This window comes from Anopheles arabiensis, chromosome 3, assembly GCF_016920715.1.
Source record: "Anopheles arabiensis isolate DONGOLA chromosome 3, AaraD3, whole genome shotgun sequence".
Lineage (NCBI taxonomy): Eukaryota > Metazoa > Arthropoda > Insecta > Diptera > Culicidae > Anopheles > Anopheles arabiensis.
Genome location: NC_053518.1, coordinates 91,179,421 through 91,204,451, shown reverse-complemented (window position 1 = coordinate 91,204,451; position 25,031 = coordinate 91,179,421). Strand labels below are relative to the sequence as shown.

Genomic DNA, 25,031 nt, shown 5'->3' with positions numbered 1-25,031 from the left:
TACCCTTTTTTTCTTCTGGCAGTAGGTATGGGTGTGTTAGTGACGGTACGTCTTCGACAAGGATCTTCGTCTTCGTGCGTTTGTTTTGATCCGCGCGGTTTTTGGCCCTTATTCGTGGCGTGTTCCCTGAGTGATGAGAGCTCGCTGGTTTACATTCCCGTTCGGTCAGTTCTGTTCGGTGCGTCGGCACGACGGGTTGCTCAAGACGCTTTGACTCGCGATCGACGAAAGAGAGGTTTAAATCGTGTTATTTTGCTGGCGTTTTTCCCGTGTCCGCAAAGTGAGTCTAGAAAGTGCATAAAACCGCAAGTGTGAAAGTGTATAAAATGCATAAATCTGGTCACCAGCCTTCAACGGATACAATCGTACAACCGTGAAGTGCAGAAAAATGTTAGTTTTTGCACACAGGAAGTGGTTCATTTGTAAAAGAAATACAAAAAAGCGGCGACACGACACGTGAAAAATGTGCAAAACTAAGCTGAAAATATAAAGCAACAACCAAAGCAAACAAAAAAAAAACGACACAAGGGTGCAAGGGCGACCAATGAGAGCAGAGAGACGCAAAAATTCGTGGAAAATAAAAATAAAAAAAATACCGTAAAACCGTACCGCGACGACGATGCGCCGCGCTACCATCGCCACGACGGGACAGAGAGTGGGAAAGACATAATACACACAGAAGAAGAAGAACAAAAAAGTACAAATCATCTAAAACCGTTGCCAAATGTACGTCACGTGCGGACGGCGTCGCCCGTTCGTCCCCATCCCCATGGAGTGTAGGATCGTGTGTGCTCCTTCCTTGAGATTTTACCGCGATCTTCCATCAGTTTGCGTATTGCGCGTTCGCGATCGAGATGTGAAAAGAGTCTTCTCAGAGTGTGTGTGTTTCTTCTTCTTTGTGTGCTTCACTTCATTTTTCTTTAAATCATTTCGCTCAACTACTTCGTTGACAGTGCATGTTTTCACGAAATGGAACTAAATTGGCCATTGATCAAAAGATTTCATCATAAATTTCAATTACATTTCGAGCACAACAAATTGCATACGCTTTGCATTTCTTTTTCTCCACCTCTATGAATGAACACTGTCGTCATCCATTCAGCTGCGCGTCGTCCCCCCCTGTTGACAACAGCTGCCTTGTCAAATGGTGTGTCCTCCTTCTCCATCGCAAAACCACACAGACAGACAGACAGACAAAATCAGGGACCATTCTGCGCACAAGCCACTAGACAAGTTAATTTAATTCTCCCGCTAGTAGGCAGAACCAGCATTAATTGATGGATAGAAGCGTCTTGAGACGGTTCACCGCAAACGATCCTCAAACGGCGATCGCCGTCTGCTTGACAACTGCTGTGCTATGATTTATTCATTTATTGTGGTTGTGGCTGTGTCTTCTTGCGCGATTCGATACCCGTTGGCATTGGGGTTTGCCCTTTCTTTATCCAAAAATCTCCATCATGCGTATATCATACAAACAAATTAACAATGCTGGAAGAGTTCTCCACACCGCCACAGCACTGTGAATGTTATTTATGCAGAATGATCATCTTTTACTACGGAAGAAGACTACTACTGAATGGTCAGGCTAGTTGAAGCGATTGATTGTTCTATTTAAAATTTAAATGAAGCTTAAAACAATCATCATTGAAGCATTATTTTCCTTCGAGCGGAAGTCATTCAGCTCGTTACGTATCTCAATTGGTTGAATAATTTGGGAGGAAAATCAGATGAATTTGATATTGCTGACAAACGGTTCTTAAGCTTGATATACTATAGAATTCGTTTTGAAAATATAATTTTGCAAAGAAGAGTATTTTTAGAATCCAAACAAAACAAAATTAACATAAAGTGTTCTATTTTGTGTAAAGTTTCTACTGCTTGAATACGAACACCTAGAACACCTCTGGCTGGAGATGGTTTTAAGTGGCGCCCTCTATTCACCAACAGGCTGCTTTTTGTTGCTTTACCTAAACATGTGGAAGCAAATTGATGACATTTTCAATACAAACCACTTCAGATCTACCATTTAAACGTTGTATAGAACTTTTCGAAATTTCAATATCTGCCAAGTGGTAATTGGCAAAGAAAATACTTAAAAAGGGAATAGAAAGGTGTCATTCTTTTTTATCTTTCATTAATAAAGTAACGTGCAATAGATGTAATTGATATTCAACCTTTGTGAACATTTGATCTGTGTTCCCTTTTGTGTGCAATTTTCCCTACAGAGACACCCGCTGGCCATTTGTCTGCACCATGGAGGCGAGAAGCATATGGTTTTACTCCTGCACCAAACAAATGATGGGCCATGCCGTGTCACTGGCACTGTGAATGCATCTTTTAAAACGTGAAAAAGACACCCAAACACACATATACACGTACGTGAACCACCTCCTCATCACCTACCAGAATCGTTCCATGTGTGTTTATTGAAAGACCAAAAAAAAAAAAAGTTCTGTTAAGTGAAAAAATATATTTTTAGCCTGTCCCGTGCTAAACACACGCACGCGGTGGTGCACGGTTTTGTCGCAGACAATTTACTCGTACGCCCTCCTAACCGTAGCCATTGGACGCGCTGGCGTACGCGGGAAGCATAAGCGAGAGCATAGGCGTGCAAGTGACCACGGCATTTTGTTATGGCGAACTTGTTGAATAATGTTTGTTTAACCGGCCTTCGGTTTTTTTTCGGTTTGTTTTTCGGTAGTGAAGCGTACGTCTCATTGAAAATTGGTGATTAAATGTGAATGCAAATGTTTTATCGCTACAAATCGGCCCCAAACCGAACAGGCAGGCGTAATTGATTGTTGTTGATGGTGATACGGAAGCGCAAATGCGTGTATCCTTGGCGAATTGTGTAGTCAATTTGCTAGCATTAATGATGCCACACCATCAATTATCTGCCCGCGTGCTGTAGTATACTGTCTAGCCAATTTTCTGCTTAAGTTTCCGTAAGCGTGCAAAGCAATAGCAGAAACTTAAACAATAACTATCAGCTCCTAATTGGCCTAATCGATCGAGCGAATGTATAATCCACCATGCGTCTCCATCGAGACGCCGGGGCAATCTGGTTTGTTTTTCCGGTGAATTATTTATCCGGCATTTCATTGGGTGCTCGATGCAAAGTGACGAAAGAGAGAGAGAGAGTGTGTGAGAGAGCGAGAGGGAGGGAGAGAGTGTAAAGCAAGTACACACCTATAAATTGAACGAAAGTAGTTTATCAAACAGGGCGAAAGCGTATTGAATGTAGACGACGAACGCTACCTGTAATACAAGCAAAGGCGAGGCAGAAAATGGCACGAAGGGCACGATAAAACAATCCAATTGGATTTGGTGATTCAATTACATCCACCATGTGTTTGTTGTGCGCCTTGGCCGCTACGCAAATGATGGGCAAGGCTTGAATAAACCTCAATTTTAAAGAAAGGAAATCCCCCAATTGCGTGGAAAATGCAACCAATGAAAATGCATTCCCACTAAGTTCATTAATTTGCCGCCCATCTCCCAATCCAGCTTAATTGTGCAGAAGCAACACACACATGCGGGCAGTACCGCTCGAATCACCAAAACACACTCACCAGAAGGCAACCGGCCAAAGCCAAAGCCTACTCTGAGTGGAAGCGCTCCACAGCCGAGCTTGGCTGTTTATTTGCTTTGCACAGGTACCACGGGTTCCCGTTTTTTTCGATGCTGGAGGAGGGGGTGGGTGGAGCCTGGACCATATTTTCCACCTTCCAGTTCAATGTACGCAATTGATACGCTTTTGTGTTTGGTTCCGCGAACTGCGGAGACTTTTCCGTCAAATTCCTAGGCACTCTCTAGGCAGCCCCAACCGACTCGGGACTCGATCGGGCTCTCGGCAGTGAGTGACCCCGGATGGTTCGGTTCGGTCACTCACGCGCGGGTCGAAGCTTTCGGATGCTGTGCTGGATGCTGGATGCGGGAGCTTTTACGTTTCGGAGAGAGAGCTTTTCCTTGCGCTCGTGAGTGTGAGAGCGATACTCTCGGAGCCTCTCTTCTCTCTCTCTCTCGTCAATCCTTGCAAGGAGAGGATTATTTGGGGATATTTTTGGAAAGCAGGAGAAAAAAAGTAGAATTCAAGATGGAGTTGATGCTCTCTCTCTTTCTCTCTGTTCTTTTTGAGGTATCCGGTAGCAATAGGATGCTCAGCCTCACCGACACGGATCCTCTCCGAATGTTTCGCGCTGGCGTGAGGAGGCGACCCATCAACCCTAAACGCTTTGAAGGAAGAACAGAAAGAGAAGGCAAGCAAGAGAGTGAGAGTGTGTGTGCGCCAGAGAGATTAGTTTAAAGGCCAAAAAAAAGGGGGGTTTTTCACCGAGATCGGGAGAAGCTTACAGGGCCCCAGAAGCAACACACTCCATACGCCGACGAAAGCTCGCGGAAGACGTTCGCTCCAGACCAGTGGCCCGAGTCGGTGTGCGCCCAGTGCGTGTGCGCGTGTGTGTGTACAGTGAATTTTCCTTGCTGTCCTGTGCTGTGCTCATCCAGAAAAAGAAGTAGGTTTTTCGGGTTTTACGGGCACAGCTGCCACCGTGCGGTGGAAAACAGTGTTGTGTGATAATACAAGTTAGTGTGTGGGCCAGGTGCGTTTTTCCAGTTTCTGCAGGTGTTTTTTAGCGCTGCTGTGACGCAGCAGGAAACCGAAGAAGCGTACACACACACACACAGTGGAGCTGGGAGATCAAAAAAGAAAACTCCCAACCCTGTCGAAGGCTCCCCCGTGCAAGCCCCGGTTGGGCAAAATGGAGGAAAAATAAAGTGGAAAAACTGTGAAAAGCATCCTCGAAAGGCACACACCCCGTGTGAAAACTGGCAGCATTTCTTTTGAGGGGGGGAGAGATGCTGGGGTGTGGAAAACGGTAGAAAACTCATCGGAATGTGAAGCAGCCATTACGTGTGACTGTGTGTGTGTGTGGCTGTATGTGTCGACGTGCAAGTACCACCCCGTGCGGCGTACGCCCTGTTTTCGAAGGTTGAAATTTTCGGCAGACGCAGCCGGACTCGCCCTGCGTGCCCTTGTTCCCAAACCCCCTCCCCCCCTAATCCACAAACTACACGGCAAAACAGATTGCAAAGGATGTGCTGGCAAGGAGAAAGGGAATAAGAAGAGGAAGAGGAGAAGGGGAAAAAACCCTAACGGGAGAAAGCAAAACCCATCCCACACCTTTTCAGAAGGATTAAATTCTCGCTCCCCACCCGTTAGTGTGTGTGTGTGCTCCCTTATGTGTGACGTTGTGTGTGTGTGTGTTTTTTTTTATTCGGTTTTCTTCTTTTCGTTTTTCATACCCTTTCTACCGCCCCTACACATAGGGCGTGAACGTATGTACGTGCGTGCGTGTGCGTGCGTGTGTGTGCGCACGTACGTGCAAACTGATTTTTGTTGTTGTTGTTGGTGTGCCAACTCAATGGAGCCCTCCAAGTGAAAAATTGCTCCAGCCTCGGTTCACGGTCGCACTGCTCACCCACCCGCCCTACCGCCATCCAGGCGGGTGGGATGCTCCACCATAGGCTACTTGGATGTGTGTGTGTGTGTGTGTGTGTGTGGATATTATGCCCTGAAGTGTGCTGAAGTGTGCCGTACTGTGCTGCAACAACAATTTTGGTCCTTCGAACCGGATCAGTGAAACCGTTCGTCGCCTACTACGTGGTGGTTGGTGCTTTTTTCGTGACGAAATATAGCAATGAAAGGGGAGGAGGAGGGTGGGGTTTAGATGTCATCTCCCCGAACTGTTTTCTTGACTTTTGCATTGTAATCATTTCAATCATTGCTTGAGAGTGATTACACGCGTACGATACAGTGAGAATATTAATTACGTGCTTACGTAGGTTTTTTTACAACTTTTTTCTTTCTCTTTCTTTTGCTGGACCCCTTCCAGGTAGATCAGTGTGCAGTGATTTTGTGTGTGTGTGTATGAAGTGTGAGCTTTTCAGCTGCGTGTTGTGAATACAAAAAAAACATCGCACATACACACAAACACGGATGTGAGCTGTGTGAGCGCCTCCGGAAATAGGTGGCCCGGAACGTCGTTCGAGTGTGTAACTAAAAGGGAAAAATAAGAAGAAGAACAAAATATCACACTCCGAACTCCTCCTCACTTCACTCCTACAAGGGATGGTTCGGCTTGCGGCCAGTTTGCCGTGGGCAGTCGGATACCCTACCGCAGCCTTCGCGTTCGCCACGCCACGAACCCGATAACGCCCGGACCGACGGATCGGTGGGTTTATGCAATCACCGGCGACCGGCCCGTAACGCGTGGCATGGTGAGCAGCAGTATGGTGAGGAGTGGCCCTGCGGGCAGTCCAAACGTGGCAGTGAAAATGGCCGTCGGGACGATTTACCAGCGGCCGGTGGAGGTGTACCCGTACGATAGTGGCGAGCTGGGGGGAGCACCCACCGTGGTGGTGTTGGCCAGTGTGTACCAAGTTTAGGCCCTCTGCTGGAATGTGTTCTAGTGTTCCGTTTTGTACGTCATCTATCCCACAGCACTACGCTTCTTTGTGACGCTTCTTTTGATTTTCGGTGAAGCAAAAAAAAAAAACAAAAAAAACTTCCGGAAAAAGCATCACAAATGTACGCAAACAGCTTCTCGGTGCGAAAAACAAATACCCAGGCCGTGCCCTGAAAGGAACACGCAGGGTGTACGCGTGTCGTAGTGGTGTGGTAGCTGCTATTTCGTAACAGCCCCGAGTAGTAGTCGCCCCCGGGTGCGCGGTTTGGGGCACGCGATGGGGACGCCCAGTAGTGTGAGGGATGCTGTGAATTGCTCATCCTGTGAAGCTCGTGCGTGCATCGGTCTTGCTGAAAAGTGCATCGTGAAAATGAACGCTCAAAACGTTTGAAAGAAAAGTGTGCAAAAAAGAAAGGGGGGGAGAAAAAACGAAACACATACGACAGAAAACGGCGACGTAAATCCAGCCTTCGCGTTCCAGCGCACGTTCCCGTTTTTCCCGGTGCGAGAGAGAGCGTGGAGTGAGTTTGCACCCCGTAGGACGGGCGCAGCCCATTTTTGCACGTACGCAGCCCAGCAGGCGAAGGTCGCGTACTACGTGTAACCGTGTGTGTGTGTGAGCGTGAGCGCGGTGAGCGCGCGCCTTTTCTCACGCGCTAAGTGGTGAGAAGAAAAAATAAAGCGACAAGGGAGCGGAGGAGAGCTGCGTAATGCATGGTGCGGAGGAGCTGTGCGGATTTACAGCAGCTTCCCGTTGTCGTGCTGTGTTGCCAGTGCGCCAATTTACGCGAAAACGGAAGCTGCAAAGCATAAAACGCCAACTAGAGCACAACGCAACCACAATACACGCGAAGTGGTGAAAATAAAGTCCGAACGCTAGTGAGAGTGGTGAGTGAGCGAGTGAGTGGTGAGTAAAACAGAGGTAGTAAAAGAAGAAACAACGGTAGCCGAAAGAAAAAGCTCTTTACGGGGATGGAAATCGGAAGAACAACAAACAACCTGCCGCACAGTGAGTTTAGCGGACGGTGTAGACTTTCGGCGAACGTGCCACGCAAGATGGCGTCCGCTAGTGGTGGTGGTAGGTTGCGCCCCAGTGTGCTGCTGACCCTTTTGGTGGCCGTACTGCTGGCCCCAGCGGTGTACGCTCAGCGTCCGCTCGGGAACTCCACGTTCGGGGCGTCCCACAACTCGTCCGGTGTCATCAACGCCCATCCGGTGCTGACCACCAGCACCACCACCACGACCGAGACGCCCCGTTCCGTGCTGCCGGCCTCCGCGTCCGGCTTTGAAGATTCATTCGAAGACGACAGCTCCGATCTGGAGGAGCACGAACACCACGACGAACACCACGACCATGAGCATCATCTGCACCACCATTACGAGCATCATGATGGAGGTGAAAGTGGACACGGTAGCTTCCCGCACCCGAACGGGGAGATGAATGCCGGGGCAAGCCGGAACGGTGGACACGACGGTGCTCCGATCGGATCGCGCCAACCGGGCAGCCGGTTAATAAATCCGTACTTCCCGACGCCCGCCTCGACGCAGGGCGGTTCGAAGACGACGGAGCCGCAGAACCGGCGCCCGTTCAATCCGGCCCGGCCCGGGCGCGGTCGCAAAACGTCACCGATTAACGAGCTGCGCAAGCTGAGCAAAATCTCCACCACCAACATGAACGGGCTCGACTCGGGCGGTGAGCCTATTTCGTACGGTTCGACCACGCACCGGCGTGGCCAGACGGTGCATCATGGGGGAGCGAATGCGTACGGGCAGGAGAGTGCTGGTGGATCTGCCGGTAGTTCTGCTGGAAGTGGTTCCGAAGCGGGAAGAGGAGGAGCTGGTGGTGGTGGTGGTGGTGGTGGTGGAGGTACCGTCCTACAGGGAGGACGTGGTGCAGCCGACTACGGCAATCGTGGCCGGTCGGATCCGGGCCGTGGGGTTGGCGTTCTGATGCAATCGCCCGGCTACTACACGTCCGGCTCGTCCTACAGCCGACAGGGTGATGATCCACTGCGGACACTGAGAGCGCGTTACAACGAGGAGGTAAGTTGACCAGCTCGGGAATCAACCCTTAAATCAAATGCTATCGATTGGCCACACTCCGTGCGAATTGAGCGTAATTAATTGTGGTTTGTTAGTGCACGATGTGCTGAAGAACACTCAAACACACACACACCTCAACGGATGTTGCTCGATTAGCGTTACACAAAGGCTGGATGGTTGTGAGAATCAGACATCAATAAAGCAAGGGGTTTTGATTAAATTAGCAACTGGACAGTGGTGGACAGTTGTAACCTCTCGAGTGAAATCAATCATTGGAGCAATCAATGTTGATGGTCTTCCAGTAGAGCGATCATGGTTGTGGTTTTGGAAGTATGAGAAATTGTACTTGGAAATGAGGAATCGGGTAATGCATCAAATTGATTCTTAGTTTGCAATTATATTGAAGTCTAATAATGGATATTAGGGTATAGGGAATGAATTCTAACTTCATCTCTGCAGCACCACATCACACATGTTGTGCCATTATTTGTGCTTCAATGAACATTGCAAGGTTTCTTCTAATAGATCAAAGACAAGAGCCTTTTTTCTTATGTTATTGACCTATTACTTACACTTGGGTGAAGCAGTTATTCCTCCTAATAACATTCGAAAAGGCCACACATATTCTTTCGGCTAGCTTGAAATTGTCTGAGAAGAGTTCGGGATCTTTTAATTGGGTTTTTAATGTCCCGTTGAGATGAACTAGCTGCTACGAGGTCGTCGGATAGGTTCTAGATCTCCGTCCAGGTCGTCCTTCTATATCGAGCGAATATTCAGTTGCGTATTACTAATAAGTCTAGTAAGTCTTTATAGTTCAGCATAACCACCACGTAAGGCGTTACGAAGAAGAAGTTATCGATCGAAAGAACTTGATTAGAAGTAGCTAAAGCTAAAACCTAGATTTAGCCTCTAAAGATACATCTAGAAACAAAGCATCGTGTCTAAATGCAGAAGATAATTCTTATTGGGCTTTCCGCGAAAATTAGATCTCTGCTGTTCTGCCAAGGACCATTCATTTCCTTTATGCCTCCGCTGCAGAGACAGAACGATTAACAGTTAAGAATAGAAGCTTCAAAATCCCATGAATTCCATCCAGAGCCTTCCAAGGAAGCATCCAGAAAGCCGTGTGCTTCTGCTGTGCCTGGGAAATCTTGGAAAATTGCAACAAATCAGTTCCTTGCAATAACGTGCAAGATGCTTCCAGACACATTCCATTATTTCCCACGAATCAAATCAGTGCTCTCCTATCTGTTGCATCTCCATTTAGCTCCAACCATTGTGAGCCGGGATTGGGGACGGCCGAGTCCAGTCTGATTGAGTTGCTGGAATAATAACGTTTTCACACTTCACCAGCAATCGAACGCGCTGCGATGCTAGTTTCAAGACCAAAGCCCAGCCTCTCCGGGGGTTGGCCGTTGACCAACAAAACGCGAATCGACGCGCGACGTCTAGAGAGAAAGAGAGAGAGAGAGACAAGGAGACGTCCAAACCACGAAAGTGCATTACAGATTGTTTTGCGAGGTGTTTGCAGTTTGGGGAGACAGGGAAGAGCAGGGAAGCACATTCGTTATTTTCGTAATCACAATCGAAAATAGATTTCCCATCATCAGTCCGCTGTTGGATGGACGGATGGACGTGACGCGCTTGACGCAAATTTCTTCCAGCACCTTCATCAATGCCGGATAGATTGAGGTTGAGCGTGGACGGTTGTGGCAATGAAGGACGGTGGGACCTTCTTGTGGGGCTTGTGGTTGGAAGAAGAGAAACACGTTTCTATTAGTGTACACACTGTGCTACGGAAATGGAGCTTGTCGCCTAACAATAGCGCCACAACCGCAACGACAAGAAATCGACTTTCCGAACGAATGACGAGCTAGACAACGGTTCTACGTAAAAATTGATGATGGTTTTGTTTATTCTATCCCACAACCAGCGTTACCACAACTCCGTCCCCGATCAGGGCTCCGAGATGGACGAGATACTCGGCATGAAGTGCAACTTCGAGACGGAGTGTGCCTGGACGTGGGACGAGAACGATCAGCACGGATTCCAGGTGGTGACGGGCGTCAACCTAACGGAATCGAACCGCACCGGGCTGATGCCGGGACCGGGTGCCGATCCGGCCCACAATGCAAACGGCCACTTCCTACATCTGCGGCTCACGCAGGACAGTCAGCCGCAAATTCTCACCTCGCCGATTTTCGGTGCCACGAAGGAAAACTGCTACCTGGAGGTGTTTACGCACCAGAGCGCGATGCATCATGGGAGCATACGGATCGTGATCGAGACGATCGGCAACCAGGAGTCGAGCTGGGTGCCGGCCGAAATTATGGGCAACGATCTGCGCCGCTGGCAGCTGAACACGTTCCGCATCGATCGCATCTCGAAGGACTTTAAGGTGCTGTTCGAGGTGGTACCGAACAAGCTGGGCGGACAGGCGCGTGGGCACGTCAGCATCGATAACTTGCGCATGGTGAACTGCTTCCCGGACTCGATCAGCACGAACAACTGCAGCTACTCGCAGGTGCAATGTACGGACAACAAGGTAAGGAAGGAGTCAGAAGGACAAAACAGAAGGATAGAATTGACAATAAGAGCTTTGTGTGTTTGTGTTTGTTCAATCCCCTGTAGCTCCCTGTGTGCATCAAAACACCAAAGATCTGTGACATCACAGTAGACTGTGACGACAATGAGGATGAAACGTTGAATTGCGGTAAGTGAGTCTGTGAATTCTGGAAGTCTGTGAAGTCAATGTCCTAATCACATTCATTCATCTTCCAAAAACAGACAAAATCCCGTTCGGTGGCCGGTGTGACTTTGAGTCGGGTTGGTGCGGTTGGCAAAACTACGGCAATGTGATACTATCCTGGGCTCGACACTCCGGTCCAACGCCAACAGAGAAGACGGGCCCCGATGTGGACCACACGCACGAAAACTCGAACGTCACCGGGTACTACATGTTCGTGAACATGAACCAGCACGCGAACGATAGCGAAAAGAAGTCCCTGGTCGGATTAGCGAGCAATGCCATCATGAACAGTGTCGTCTTCAACCCACCGCCGCTGGTACACACGAACGCAAGCTCCCCGTACCGGAACTCCTGTGTGGTACGGTTCTACGTCCACCAGTACGGCATGAACCCGGGCAGCATTAATCTGTCCAGCGTGGAGATCCGCGAGAAGGAAAACTTTACCACCACGCTGTGGTGGAGTTCGAAGAACTTGGGAGAGGATTGGGTTCGGGTGGACATAATTCTGCCCAACATTACGACGAAGTACTATCTGCAGTTTGAGGCGCGGATGGGTATGCGCATCTTTTCCGATGTGGCGATCGATGACTTTTCGCTCAGCCCGGAATGTTTTGGGTTGAATATACCGGCCGAACATCTCCAAGGGTACAATTATTGGGATCCGCGCATAGGCGGGGCGAAGCAACCGCACAAGGATTTCGTTGGAAAGTCATGTAAGTCATGTTAATGTTGCTGTTGGAGTTGGAGTTGGATCTGAAAGAGCCTAACTTCCATCGAATCTTTCCGTTACAGTCCTGGAACTCAACACCTGCGGTGCCAAGGGTCAGCAAGGTCCTACGCCGGCCGATTGTCTGTCGTCGTACAACAACACGGAAGCGTTCAGTGCGGTTCACGTGATCGATAGTCATCCGTTCAAGGGCATCCAGGCGTGGAAGGTTCCCAATGAGGGTTACTACACGTAAGATGAATATTGCATTAAAATGTTCTTGGAATTCCAGCACACTAACCTGATGTCTTCTTCAATTACCAATTCGATAGAATCATCGCTAAAGGTGCCGGCGGTGGTCTAGGGTCCGGTGGCGTTGGTTCATCCCGCGGCGCAATGGTACTGAGTGTGCTGGAGCTTCACAAGGACGAGGAGATCTACATCCTGGTGGGACAGAGCGGTGAGCACGCGTGCATCAAATCGATGGGCTATCGGGACGAGTCGTGCGAGACGCGGAACAAGCAGCTCAACCTCGACACGACCTGGATGCACTCGAAGACGCAGCAGGTGAAGAACACGATCATCGAGGAAGGTGCCGGTGGAGGTGGTGGCGGGACGTACGTGTTTTTGGTACGTTGGAATTCGCTTGTCTAGATGTCAGAGTGAAGGAACTGTGATCTTATTATGGTTTATCTGCTCGATTTCAGTTGAACTCCGCAAATACGGCAGTTCCGCTGCTGGTTGCCGGTGGTGGTGGAGGACTCGGCGTTGGCCGTTACCTGGACGATGACATTCAGCATGGCAAGAAGTATCTGTCGTTCAAGAAGGATGTGTCGGGTACGGCACACGGGGAATCGACCCGACAGGCCGGCCCGGGTGGTGGTTGGCGTGCCCAGGCTGATATGGGGCTGGATCCCCACTATGGAGCGTCGTTGTTGGAGGGTGGCCGTGGAGGACTCCCTTGCTATACGCCGCGTGGAACTCACGGACAGGGTGGCTTCGGTGGCGGTGGTGGAGGATGTGATACGGGCGGTGGTGGTGGTGGATATTCCGGCGGTGATACGATGATCAATTCTACCAACGGTGAGGGCGGTTCGTCGTTTATGGCATCGAAGCGCAACGTGCCGGAGCTGTCGATGGAATTTTCCGGTGCAAACGGTGGCCATGGTGCGGTGTTGATCATCCCTGCGATACAGGGCTGCGGATGTGACTACCGGTGTGTGGCGTTGGACGAGTACCGTGCCACTGTGGGGTGCATATGTCCCGACGGGTGGACACTGAAACCGGACAACTATACTGCGTGTGAATGTAAATATTTTCGCTTGATGGTTTGGGGCAAGCTGGTGCTGAATTTAATCGCTCCTCTCTATCTTTCCAGTGCCCACGGAAGCCGTGGAAATGAAGTACCTAATAATGTTCTTTGTCGTCGTGGTGCTCGTGCTTTGCGCTGCACTGGCCAGTCTTATATTGATACTCTGTAAGTAGATCTTCTGCGATCTTTCGGAACAGCCTCAAGGACTCAACTCATCTATTCCTCCTTTACAGATAATCGTTACCAGAGAAAGCGTCAGGCGGCACTGCGCCACAAGATGCTGCTCGAGCAGGACCTGCAGCTGAGCCGGCTGCGCAGTACGGCCGACGACTCGGCACTGACCAACTTCAATCCGAACTATGGTTGTGATGGCATACTGAACGGGAACGTGGATGTGAAGAGTCTGCCACAGGTCGCTCGTGAAAGTTTGCGTTTGGTGAAGTAAGTATCATCCTCCCCCCCCTCCTATCCTCCCCCTCCCCTATCCTTCTCTGCTACTATATTCGTAACATGTGTTGCTTCTCCAGAGCCCTTGGGCAGGGTGCTTTCGGTGAGGTGTATCAAGGTCTGTACCGCCACCGGGACGGCGATGCGGTGGAGATGCCGGTCGCGGTAAAAACCCTGCCCGAAATGTCGACCGGCCAGGCAGAGTCGGACTTCCTGATGGAGGCGGCCATTATGGCCAAGTTTAACCATCCCAACATCGTGCATCTGATAGGCGTTTGTTTCGATCGACATCCACGGTAAGAGAGTGATCGTTTTTGGAGGGAAGTGTCGTGTCTTACCTCTTCTTATGACTCTCCAACAGGTTTATTGTGCTGGAGCTGCTTGCTGGCGGAGATCTAAAGAACTTCCTCCGGGAAGGTCGCAATAAACCGGTATGTTTGTTTGCATTAGCGTCACAGAGACATCTTCCAACGATTATATCGCAAATAACACCTTTTTCTTGCACTGCTCCTACCAACAGGAACGTCCCTCGCCACTAACGATGAAGGATCTGATCTTCTGTGCGCTGGATGTAGCGAAGGGCTGCCGGTACATGGAGAGCAAGCGCTTCATCCACCGGGACATCGCCGCCCGGAACTGTCTGCTCAGCAGCAAAGGGCCGGGCCGGGTGGTGAAGATTGCCGACTTCGGTATGGCCCGTGACATCTACCGCTCCGACTACTACCGCAAGGGTGGCAAGGCGATGCTGCCGATCAAGTGGATGCCACCGGAAGCGTTCCTGGACGGTATCTTCACCTCCAAGACGGACGTCTGGTCGTTCGGGGTGCTGCTGTGGGAGGTGTTCAGCCTGGGCCTGATGCCCTACACCGGCCTGCCCAACCGGGACGTGATGCAGCTGGTAACTGGTGGCGGTCGGCTCGACGCTCCCCAGGGCTGCCCGATGGCCGTGTACCGCATTATGGCGGAGTGCTGGAATCCAACGCCCGAAGAGCGGCCAACGTTCTCGAATCTGCTCGAACGGTTGACGACCTGCACGCAAGACCCGGAGGTGATGAACGCACCGCTACCCAGCTTCTTCAGACCACCGTCGAATGAGCGTGACACGACGATAATGCGTCCGCCCGGGAACGATGACTTCTGTCTGCAGGTGCCCAACTCCTCCGACTATCTGATACCGCTGCCGGGTCCACGCTCAGTGGCGGAGCGGCTTCTGAGCGAGGCGACCGGCGTCACCATTCCGGACACGCTGATGACCTGTACGCCGCCCAAGAACGCGTCCCCGCGCATCATGAACGGCCACACGGTGGTGGTGTCGAATGCGCTCGTTGGCCACGGTGCACCGCAGCAACCGCCCATGACAACCGTCACCGATGGCGCCTGCTGGGAGACGTCCTTCATACGCAAGCACCCGGGCCAGGCATGCCCGGCCGGTGTTCCCCTTCCACCGCCACCGGTACTCGATCCCGCCGAAGCAGTCCTTCCACCGAACGGTCCGTCGATGGTGCCGCCTCCGCCCGTACCCGAGGTGGCCGACAAGCTAATATCGCTCGACACACCGCAACAAACGCCGACCGCCATCCAGCCGCCCATCTCGTTCAGCAACAGTCCGGTCATCGGTGAGCTCGGGGAGGGTGTCCCACCTGCCCCCACCAACGGTGGACCGATGACGAACGGTAACGGTCACGGTCACGGCCCACCGATGGTAGAATCGCCGATCGAGACGGCCAAGCTGCTGAGCAGCATTCCGCCACCGATCACGCTCGATCCGGCTGCGCTTAGCATGCAGCAGAACCACGTGGTCGGTACGTCGTACGCGAACATCCGCATGATGAACAGCGCGAACGGGAATGGCGCCGGCGGTGGCCATAATCACAGCAGCAGCAACAATGGTAATAACAACAACAACCATGGCGATCATGGTGTGATCGTGGACAAGCTGAGCGGCACCGGAGGGATGGTGATCACGTACAGCAACGGTCCGACGGGTGTTAATGGCGGTGTGAATGGTGGTAATGGCGGCAATGGCGGCAGCAACCACAGCACGAACGGTCACCACGGCCACGGTGGCAATGGGGGAGGCGACAAGGGATCGGGCGGTTCCGGGCAGGATCCGTCCCGGCAGGCGGCCCCGTTCACGATTCAAACGTTCAGCGAGCGGTACATTAGCCCGGAAAACCATTCCGAGATCAGCTGTTAAGATGGAAGGGGGAGGGGGGAGAAAGGGGAAGTGATAGCGATCAATCGAAAAATGCCAAACCACAAAAACACAAAAACACATACACCCCGACACACTTATATAAAGTATCATTGGTGGACATACATTGGCCACTAATTTGAAAAAGTATTTCGTAACGAAAATCAATATATATATACATATGTAATACTATATAAAGAAGAATACACACAAACACACACATAGTGACACACAAATACAAATATACAAATGCATTATTTGTACATATATTTGCGTAAACTTAGTGAAAATGGGATGCAAACCAAACAAACACACACAAAAGTTGGACTATATTTATATGAGCAACACGTAACCCGCAGTGTTAGGTGGACATGTTTGTAGGGTTGTCGCGGTAAGTGTGACAAACAAACAGAACAAAACAGAAAAAAAACAAAACAAACATAAATAACATGAATGTAAAACAGATGGAACAGAAAATGTTTTGCCCTTTTTTGTCCAAACCAGTCCACCGAGTGGAGAAAAACAAGACGAAACAAGTGTGTCTGTGTGTGAAGGGGTAAAAGCAAAACAACAAAACAAATACAGTACAGAGAGCAACTGAAAAGAGAACAAGGAAAGTTACTAGTAAAGGTACTGAATTCGATTAGAAATAACACAAACTAACATGGAAAGACAAGATCAGGATAAACAGATCATAGATTCTGCTGTAAAGTGTACAGCAACAGTAACCAAAACTGAGTTGTTTCAAAGCGTCCAACGCACCGTTTGTTGGGCGACCGTTCTTTTTGACCCTGCCCTCTCATAGAAACACACACACAAAAAACGGGTTTTCTCCGTACAAATGGCGTGTTGGGTGAGTATTACTGTAGCAGGACGAAATTTGTTACAAAACCAAATGAAATGAAGTGCTCAGAGAGGTGGGAGGGGGGGAGTTGAACAAGGTATTCCGGCGTGTCATTAGCTAGGGGACGAGAGCTTATCCCACATTTTAACAACGACAAATTCACACCAATTAAAAGAGAGAGGGGGGTAGAAAGCAAAAAGAGTAAAAAATCCACTTTGAGATTCAGTTCAGTTCAGTTCAGTTTGTGCTTACTAATTCGTATTGGAAGCCATTTTTCAAGCATTTCCTATTAGATTTTCTGTATTAGTACACCTTTTCGTTAGTGCTTATAGCCAGCGCCATCTGGTTGAAATCGGCAAAAGCTAATCGTATCAGCGTTCGTTTACAAACATACGGCACAAAACTCCGGCTACTTTTCTAAACCGGGGTTTATGAAACCTTCTTTGCTCAAAGGATAGTTGTTGTCCCGTTTGCTTAGCGGCGATGACCTTCACTGCGTCTACCGCGCAGTTCTTCGGGAGGGGTTCGCAAAAGCAAAACCTAACCTATTAGTAGAGTACACTAGTTACGTTTCAGCAGTCGATGCGGTTGTGATGATTTAGCAAAAGAGAAGCAAAAGCGAACAGAGCAGTTGTGTTGTTGTTTGATTTAGGTTTATAATTTGTGTATGAAGAAGAGAGAAAAAAACACAGCAAACAAAATTGAGTCGTGATTAAGGATTGTTAAGGAAACAGAAAACGCTTGCGCTTTTCGAAGGGAATTGGTGGTTTTCAGCTGTCGAAATTAGGAGTCGAAAATAATTGCGCGGAGCTGATTCGCGTGTGCGATGATAGTATTGTTGATTATATTTGATTAAAAAAAACAAGGGTTAAGCCAAAAAGCGTGCTTAGGATGGGGCATCGGGGTAGCAAACGTTTGCAATGTTGTTTTGAAGAAAGCAAAAAAAAGGTGACCCATTGAAACAGGTTAGTGAGTTTAGAACGAGGGAACGTTTTCGGTCCCCGCCCCACAAAAATGGGTCCGCATTGTATTAATTACCGCACCCCGCATTGGGTGGACTTTTGCATTGCTCCAAGCGGTTTGTTTGCCGGGTGCGCTTTCCACGCACGCCCCTCCAACAGCCGCCCCGTTGTACTGAAGCGCTCAGCTACGATGTTATAAACTGTGTCTTTGTTTTGATTGTATACTACACAGTAAGCCATGGCTCTTCGGTCGTCAGACTCTAAATGCCGCTCAGTGTCCAGTGCTCAGTGTGCGTGCGTGCATGTATGTGTGTGTGCGTATTTACTCGATGTGTTTAATAAGCAGTGAGTCGAAGGACAAACTTAGAGATGTATGCAAACACATATACACATTACCACTACACACCACTAAGCAGGAACGTGCTGGACCGTTTCTCCGGCCCAGCCTGTTTTGTTTAGTGGGTTGAATTCTCCAGATGCCAAAACTAGTTAAACCATGCATAGCTCACTAGAAAGGACCGAGGGAGGGGGGAACCCCCCCCCCCCGGAATTCGAGTCGCTCAAAGGAATTTTGTAACCCTCTAGCACACCAGCGCAAAGGGGCAAATGGTATGGAACAAATAATAATAATACTAATAATAATAAATAAAAAATAATGATAAACAATAAATGTAACCTTTGTACACAAACACACACAAAATGAACATTGCAGATTAATTTTGATAGAATTGTACAGGATAATCAGTTTGTAAATCGAGGTCTCCCGCAATGCGGACACCCGGACAGCCCGCACATGCTCGGGAACGGGACGGGCGGGCGGGAGGACACGTGGCGTCCTCCGGGACCGTGGGTTAAGAAATTGAACTCACAAACACACGCAAACTCACATGAAGAGCGAACGAAGCATTAGGTGTGAGAAGAAGATGGAGGGACATGTTTTTTAATGTATACAAAATAACTCTACAGACATATACTTATATTACCCTAGAAGAAGAGGAAAGAACAAATCGCACGTGCGTGCGTGTGTGTGTTTGTGTAATGTATGAGTGCATGTTAAGTGTTTAATAAGCGAAGGCTGAAGGCGAACAAAATAGTGCAAGTGAGATGAAATATTAAATAAATTTACTAACTTAATGGCACACACTACCAAACACACATATGGCAGATAAATGCTGCTGCGTCAGTTCCCAACCTATGGATGTAAATGAGTGTTATCTACTTTATACTGTGACCCTTACCCTCCTCCCCCAGCTCCCCCACCATCCCGTTTCCTAACCCGTTTCCCCTCATGTCCCTCGTCCGTCATATGAGCCGTTGTGAAAATGCTTTAGAACAAGGACGCTTTTTTCGTATTCAAGCTGTAGCAACAACTAGGGTCAATAATATTATACACATGGACGAGATTGAGGGTTGATGTGCGAGTGTGTGCATCACTAAATAAGTATCTATATAATCGAACTATTACACACACACGTGGGAACGTGGCGGCCACATTCTGTAGCTAAGTGTGTTGATGTTGAACAATGTGAGAGGTTTTAGTTTTCCTTTTCCAGCAAGTCATTTGATTCGTTGCATTTCCGTTGAACGTAGTGAATACAATTAAACAAAGAAGGGCGCGGTTACGAGACGCAAAGCAGTTCTAAAATCGGTAAAATTTTTCACCAACGCGGCAAACACGTGATTAGTAATGAAACGAAAGATGATCGCAAACTAGCAGATCATTTAAGACCGAAAAACAGACCGAACTGATGCGACAGGATTTGGCCTCAGCTAGAAGGGACAGGAGCAACACAAAAAAAAAAAACAAACCAAAAAGGCCATTTGGGAAGGGTTTGCAAAGAGAAAGAGGTAGAAAGAGAGAGAAGGAGTGTTTGTCAAAGAGAAAATATATACAAACTTACAAGAAAGCAGTGAAAGTGGAAGAAGAGAACAGAAAGCGTGAAAATAAACTTATATTTATTTTTATAAATTAGAAAACAATAAAGGACAAACGACACAACAACAGAAGAGAACATTAAATGTGTCTCGACAAAAGGGAGTGAAAAAAAAACTAATGTTTGCCATGTTGGTTTGTCCCAGACAACCGTGGCACTAAATGAAATTGAGAAAAGAAGGAGGAGGAAGAAGAAAAAAACAATATATAACCAAAACGAGAGAACACTAACAAGGTATCCTAAACGATAGAGCCGTACGGGCGCCAATTGAGAATTGAGAGAACGGTTGAAAGAAGTCGGTAAAACCAAAACATGTAACAGTGTGAGTGTTTTTTTTTTAGTGTAAGAAACGTATTGAAGCCAACCGATCCTGTAAACCAAATTAAGAACAGCAGAAGAGAAGAGAAAACCAAGCAACTTCAACCAAAATAGAACGGTTGAAAGTGGCAAAGGAAAGGTTTAACAATAGACACTGTTAAAAACAAAACCAACATATATATATATACATACATACATAATTTAAACAAGAAAAAAAAACTCGCGAAAAAGAGTACAGCGAGAACATACATACAGTGGACGGATCCAACGTGGAAGTGAAAACATGCTTTAATGACTTCTGTGTACATATGATAATTTAGTGGACAACATGGAACATTGTAAAACACACACTAACACTAACACATACACACACCCATAAGCCATCAACCATTCTGATAAAGAAACAAATAAGAGACGATAAGAAGAAAGGAACGCTTAGCAGGAAAAAGGAAAAGTAAAGACCACTTTACTGTTGTGAACAGAAAAGAAGCAGAAGGAATGGTGGGTGTCTGTGCTGAAATGGCTGCATTTGAATGCCCCGATGTAGTGAAATAGCGGAAGCAGAGAAAAAAAATCACAAACTTCTAAATACCGTCTAAAAAAAGATAAACCGTATGTAACTATAAACAAGAAAAGAAACAAAAAAACCAAAACACACCCACCCCCCAATGAATCCCAATGCCAGGCAACTTGCTGGTCAGGGGTAAAAACCGGGGGAATATGCGGCAGGGTAGACATTATTGGGAATCGTGATCGTGAAACGAAAGGAAAGGAACAGCGCATGGCGAGAAGAAGATAAAAAAAAAAACAAAACAAAAATATTAATGTTATTTATTTATTGATATTTATGTAAAAAAAGAAGAGTAAAAAAGGAAAAACAACAAAAAAATTAAAAATAAACTGAAAGACAACAAACAAAACATACGAACACACACATACACAAAACTACCAGTACTAATAGGAAAACGACTGAGTGTCTCAATGAACACGATGAGAGGATTGAGGGGGATGGATTCTTTACGACTTGACAGAGAAGAAGAAGAAGAAGAAGAAGAGAAACATTCGAACAGCTTGAACGAACGAAAGGAAGCGATGGAAAGAGGAGAAAAACATACACACACATACACACTGTTAATACTGGACGGTACAGGAATTGTGAAGATGCACAACACAAAAGGATGCATCAAACGAAAAGGTAAAACAAAGTACACACTTACACAAACACACAGATAGACGAAACAAAAACAACAACAAAACAGTACACTTGCAGCAACACCAGAGATAAGCAGAAGAGCCGTACATACATTATGCCGAAACCCCCCATCCAGAAAGGAAACCACCCGCTCACCAATGAAAGAGGGAGCGAGCATGAGGAAGAAGGAGACAGACAGAGAGAGAGAGAAATAGAAAGAATGTTGTAAGGAATCTTATCATAACTGACTAATAAACAAATAATGACAAACAAACCGTGAATGTAAACCCTCCTTTGTGTTGTGTTGATGTATTTTACCACCCAATGCCGACTGGTAGTACCGTTTGACGTTTATGACCGTAATGAGCAAATTGAAGAACAATTTAACCTTCGTTTCTATGACCAAAAATACACCCTCATCTTTATGACCACCTACCCGGATAAGTAATACATTTTATAAGGGAATTTGTATTTTTATTGGTAAAAAAATGTCTTATTCAATTTATTCTATGCAGCTATAATAACAATATTTCTTTTTATTTTATAAATTTATGAAGTATGGCTTTTAGTTACATAAATTGAATGCATATCAATTAGTTCAACTGACACTATTACTCCGCCATTTCTTCCCGACTGTCGGTGCAATCATTTCAATCTATGTGACTTTAGAAGAATATTAAGAGCTAGAAAACATTTGGAATAGATTCTATAAATATAACTACATGCATTGCTATACATATCATTACAAAGTTAGCGACTAATCGAAACCAAAATCCTTTATTGTATGTGTTACCTACCCGGGTAGGTGGTTATAGAAGTAAGGGGTAAAAGTTGATTTTATTTTTTAAAGCACATTTCAAAAAAATTAAAAATTCTGAATTTTTTACCACTTTTGTAAAACATGTTTCTCTAGGCATTCTAATTTTTTTGGATCGATTCGAAAATCCTATAAAAAGTTATCATAAAAAGAATATGTAAAACATACCCGGGTAGGTGGTTATAGAAATGAAGGTTAACGCAGTAGGCAAGGCTCGTTTGCTTGGGAACGTCAAAGTGGACATCCTAAGTTGGAATAAATACAAGGATATGGAACTCGTAGTGAAGACCTTTTCAAGACGGACTGACGAAGGAGTATATTACTGTTGGATCATTCATTTCTTCAAGATATATCCTCAGAGGGCATCAATGTGAAGTAAAGTAATCGAAGCGTGACAGTAAGTTCTTAGAATAACACATCAATTAATGTGGTGGCTCAACCTTCTCTTACTTCTTATTAAACATGTTTTAAATTATCTGATTAGTTCTCTCGTAGCAGGGTATTTGATTTGCGATTTTGAACCCACAAAGAACTTGTTCCTAGATTGTGACAATTCCATGGGAACTGATTAACATGTTAAAGGGAGGACAGTAAGTGTAAATTGAAGGCTTTTTGTCACTCGCCTTGTCCAAGTGCTCATCGATTATTCACAGCCTCCTCAAGAATCCGTATTAAGCTAGCAAGGAGGTAGAATAGAACTCCTCAAATGCCCATTCCACATGATTCGACGACACTCCCTCGTCCACGGGTGATGGCGAGACGCAATTATCTGATTTTGTGTCAAACTAATTCAACTTTAGGATTTACCCTGCTTGCTGGAATTGCACCTGTTCGTAAGGCAATCCGCTCCATTGCTCCCCTCCTCCTAATCCCCCGAAGTGATAGTTCACAGTACGGCAATGTAAGCGTGCTAAACCAGTTTCGAAGACGCGGGACATTCCCCCACTGCGAATGGCTAAGAAGTGAGTAAAAAAGTAAAAACAAAGAATTAAACCAGATTGTTGCTGTCTGGCTCTTGTATAATGAAGGCACGCGATGAGATAAAACGGAGGCTCATGCCTTTAAAAACGCCTTCAGCCCGTACGGATGCGGTTTAGTCGCTGGAAAGGTGTTGCGTGTGGAATTTCAGACCAGTACGACACTTTGCGCCAGTTCGTGCGATGCATTTCATTAGCTGGTGGTTAGGGTCGGCGGAGGATGATAGCGATCACGATCGCTCATCTAGTTCCATCGCTTCGGAAAGTGATTGTAGATCAAACACGGATCTTGATGCATTCGAGGTAAGAAATAGGAACGCATCGGTTAAGTTTATGTTGCCTAATTTTGCCCAATCGTTTTCAGAATCAATCGACATTGAAAGACTTCCAAGCACTTCGTGATCGCTGCCTAGCTGGAGGGACCCTTTTTGAGGATCCCGAATTTCCCGCAAACAACTTCTCGATCTACCACTCAAATCCTCCGAAGAAAGGAGAGCGTGAATTCGAATGGAAACGGCCGGGCGAAATTGTTCCTTCGCCCAAGTTTGTCACCGAGGGCTTCTCACGGTTCGACGTGCGCCAGGGCATCATCGGTAACTGCTGGTTCATATCGTCCTGTTCCGCGCTCACCTCCCATCAGGAACTGTTCGAGCGTGTCGTCCCGCTGGACAATGGACAGTTCGAGGCCGATCACTATGCGGGGCTGTTTCACTTTCGCTTCTGGCAGTATGGCCAATGGGTGGAGGTTATAGTGGACGATCGTTTGCCGGTTGGCAAGAACAATCAGCTTCTCTTCATCAGCTCCTCCGATAAGGACGAATTCTGGGGCGCACTGTTGGAGAAAGCGTACGCCAAGCTGCACGGCTCGTACGAAGCCCTGGACAGTGGTACGGGGCGCGAAGGTATGGTGGATCTTACCGGAGGCATTACCGAGTTCTACCGGCTAAAAGGCAACGAACCGGACGATCTGTTCGAACGGCTGGAAAGCAACCTGGCCCGCCGATCACTCATAACAGCGGGCATTAACGGTAATGAGAGAGAACGGGTGCAAAGCGTCAACTTGGTGCCGCAACACGAGTACTCCGTGACGAAGGTCACCAGGCTAGATGCGACCCTGCACATGCTGGACTTTGGGGCGGGAAATGCGGTCGATGTGAGGTTGATCTGTGTGCGCAATCCCTGGGGCAGGGGTGAGTGGAGCGGTGCCTGGGGCGATCATTCACTCGAGTGGATCATGGTGCGGGACGAGAAGATGGAAGAGCTGAACATTGTTAAGGAGGATGGCGAGTTTTGGATGAATTTTGAGGATTTCGTGCACCATTTTGATGATGTCAGCGTGTGCTATCAGTGTCCGGGTGATATGGGGAAGGAACTGAGGGCTCGCTATCCTCGGGAAATGGTGAGCGAGATGGGCGAGTGGAAACGTTCCGCCACAGCAGGTGGATCGGATGAGAATAGTTTCTGGAGCAATCCACAGTACGTTCTGAAGTTAGCGCACCATGAAGGATATGAAGCAGATTCACGAATCAGCGTAACGATTGGACTTATGCAGAAGCATCACCGTGCGAAAGGGACCAGCTTTTTGTCGTTGAGACTGCTTGTCTTCCCCATTCCCGATCATGTGGTTACCGGGAACCGATCCTTACCCAAATCGTTCTTCGATAATGTCATCCCGGTAGAAACGGAAGCCGATTTCGAGACGACGCGTGAAGTTGTGGCCCGATACAAGCTCCCGCCCGGTAAATACGTCGTAGTTCCGCACACCTGGAAACCTCAGCAGGAGGCAGAGTTTATGCTGCGAATATTCGCCGAAGGAAGTGTGACAAAACTGTACTACTGTGCGGGTGATGTGATCGGATGACGATGAGAGGTTGTCCCAATGCCTCTCCCTCCAACAAAACGATCTCCTAACACGTGTGTCGACTTAAGCTGTAACCTGAAAGCAAGACAAAATAAATGTGAAATTCCAACGCAAAAAAACATCTGTTTAACATCGTGGAAAGAATGCAGTATAGTTGGAAATAGTTTTTACAGGCGAAATGTTTCTTCCCACAACGACTTTAGCGACG

General features: G+C 47.6%; 2 protein-coding genes across 5 annotated transcripts; both read left to right on the top strand.

Annotated features, from left to right (window-relative positions):
* Nucleotides 1-125: 125 nt before the first annotated feature.
* On the top strand, nucleotides 126-21,455 carry LOC120900257 (ALK tyrosine kinase receptor). 4 transcript variants are annotated; one of them, XM_040307017.1, is made up of 13 exons: nucleotides 126-280; nucleotides 5,895-8,510; nucleotides 10,444-11,055; nucleotides 11,142-11,223; nucleotides 11,298-11,972; nucleotides 12,052-12,217; nucleotides 12,298-12,595; nucleotides 12,673-13,273; nucleotides 13,344-13,442; nucleotides 13,511-13,718; nucleotides 13,805-14,020; nucleotides 14,086-14,155; nucleotides 14,245-15,921. In XM_040307017.1, the coding sequence occupies exons 2-13, from the start codon at nucleotides 7,440-7,442 to the stop codon at nucleotides 15,919-15,921; spliced, it is 5,775 nt and encodes a 1,924-aa protein (XP_040162951.1). In that variant the 5' UTR covers nucleotides 126-280; nucleotides 5,895-7,439. The 4 variants fall into 4 exon arrangements, with proteins under 4 accessions (XP_040162951.1, XP_040162952.1, XP_040162953.1 ...); XM_040307018.1 differs by having other exon boundaries at nucleotides 126-390; XM_040307019.1 differs by lacking the exon at nucleotides 126-280 and adding an exon at nucleotides 4,369-4,601 and having other exon boundaries at nucleotides 14,245-21,455.
* Nucleotides 21,456-22,723: 1,268 nt separating this feature from the next.
* Nucleotides 22,724-24,969, top strand: LOC120904207 (calpain-B-like). The gene is made up of 2 exons (XM_040314029.1): nucleotides 22,724-23,265; nucleotides 23,327-24,969. The coding sequence occupies exons 1-2, from the start codon at nucleotides 23,146-23,148 to the stop codon at nucleotides 24,821-24,823; spliced, it is 1,617 nt and encodes a 538-aa protein (XP_040169963.1). The 5' UTR covers nucleotides 22,724-23,145; the 3' UTR covers nucleotides 24,824-24,969.
* Nucleotides 24,970-25,031: the final 62 nt, after the last annotated feature.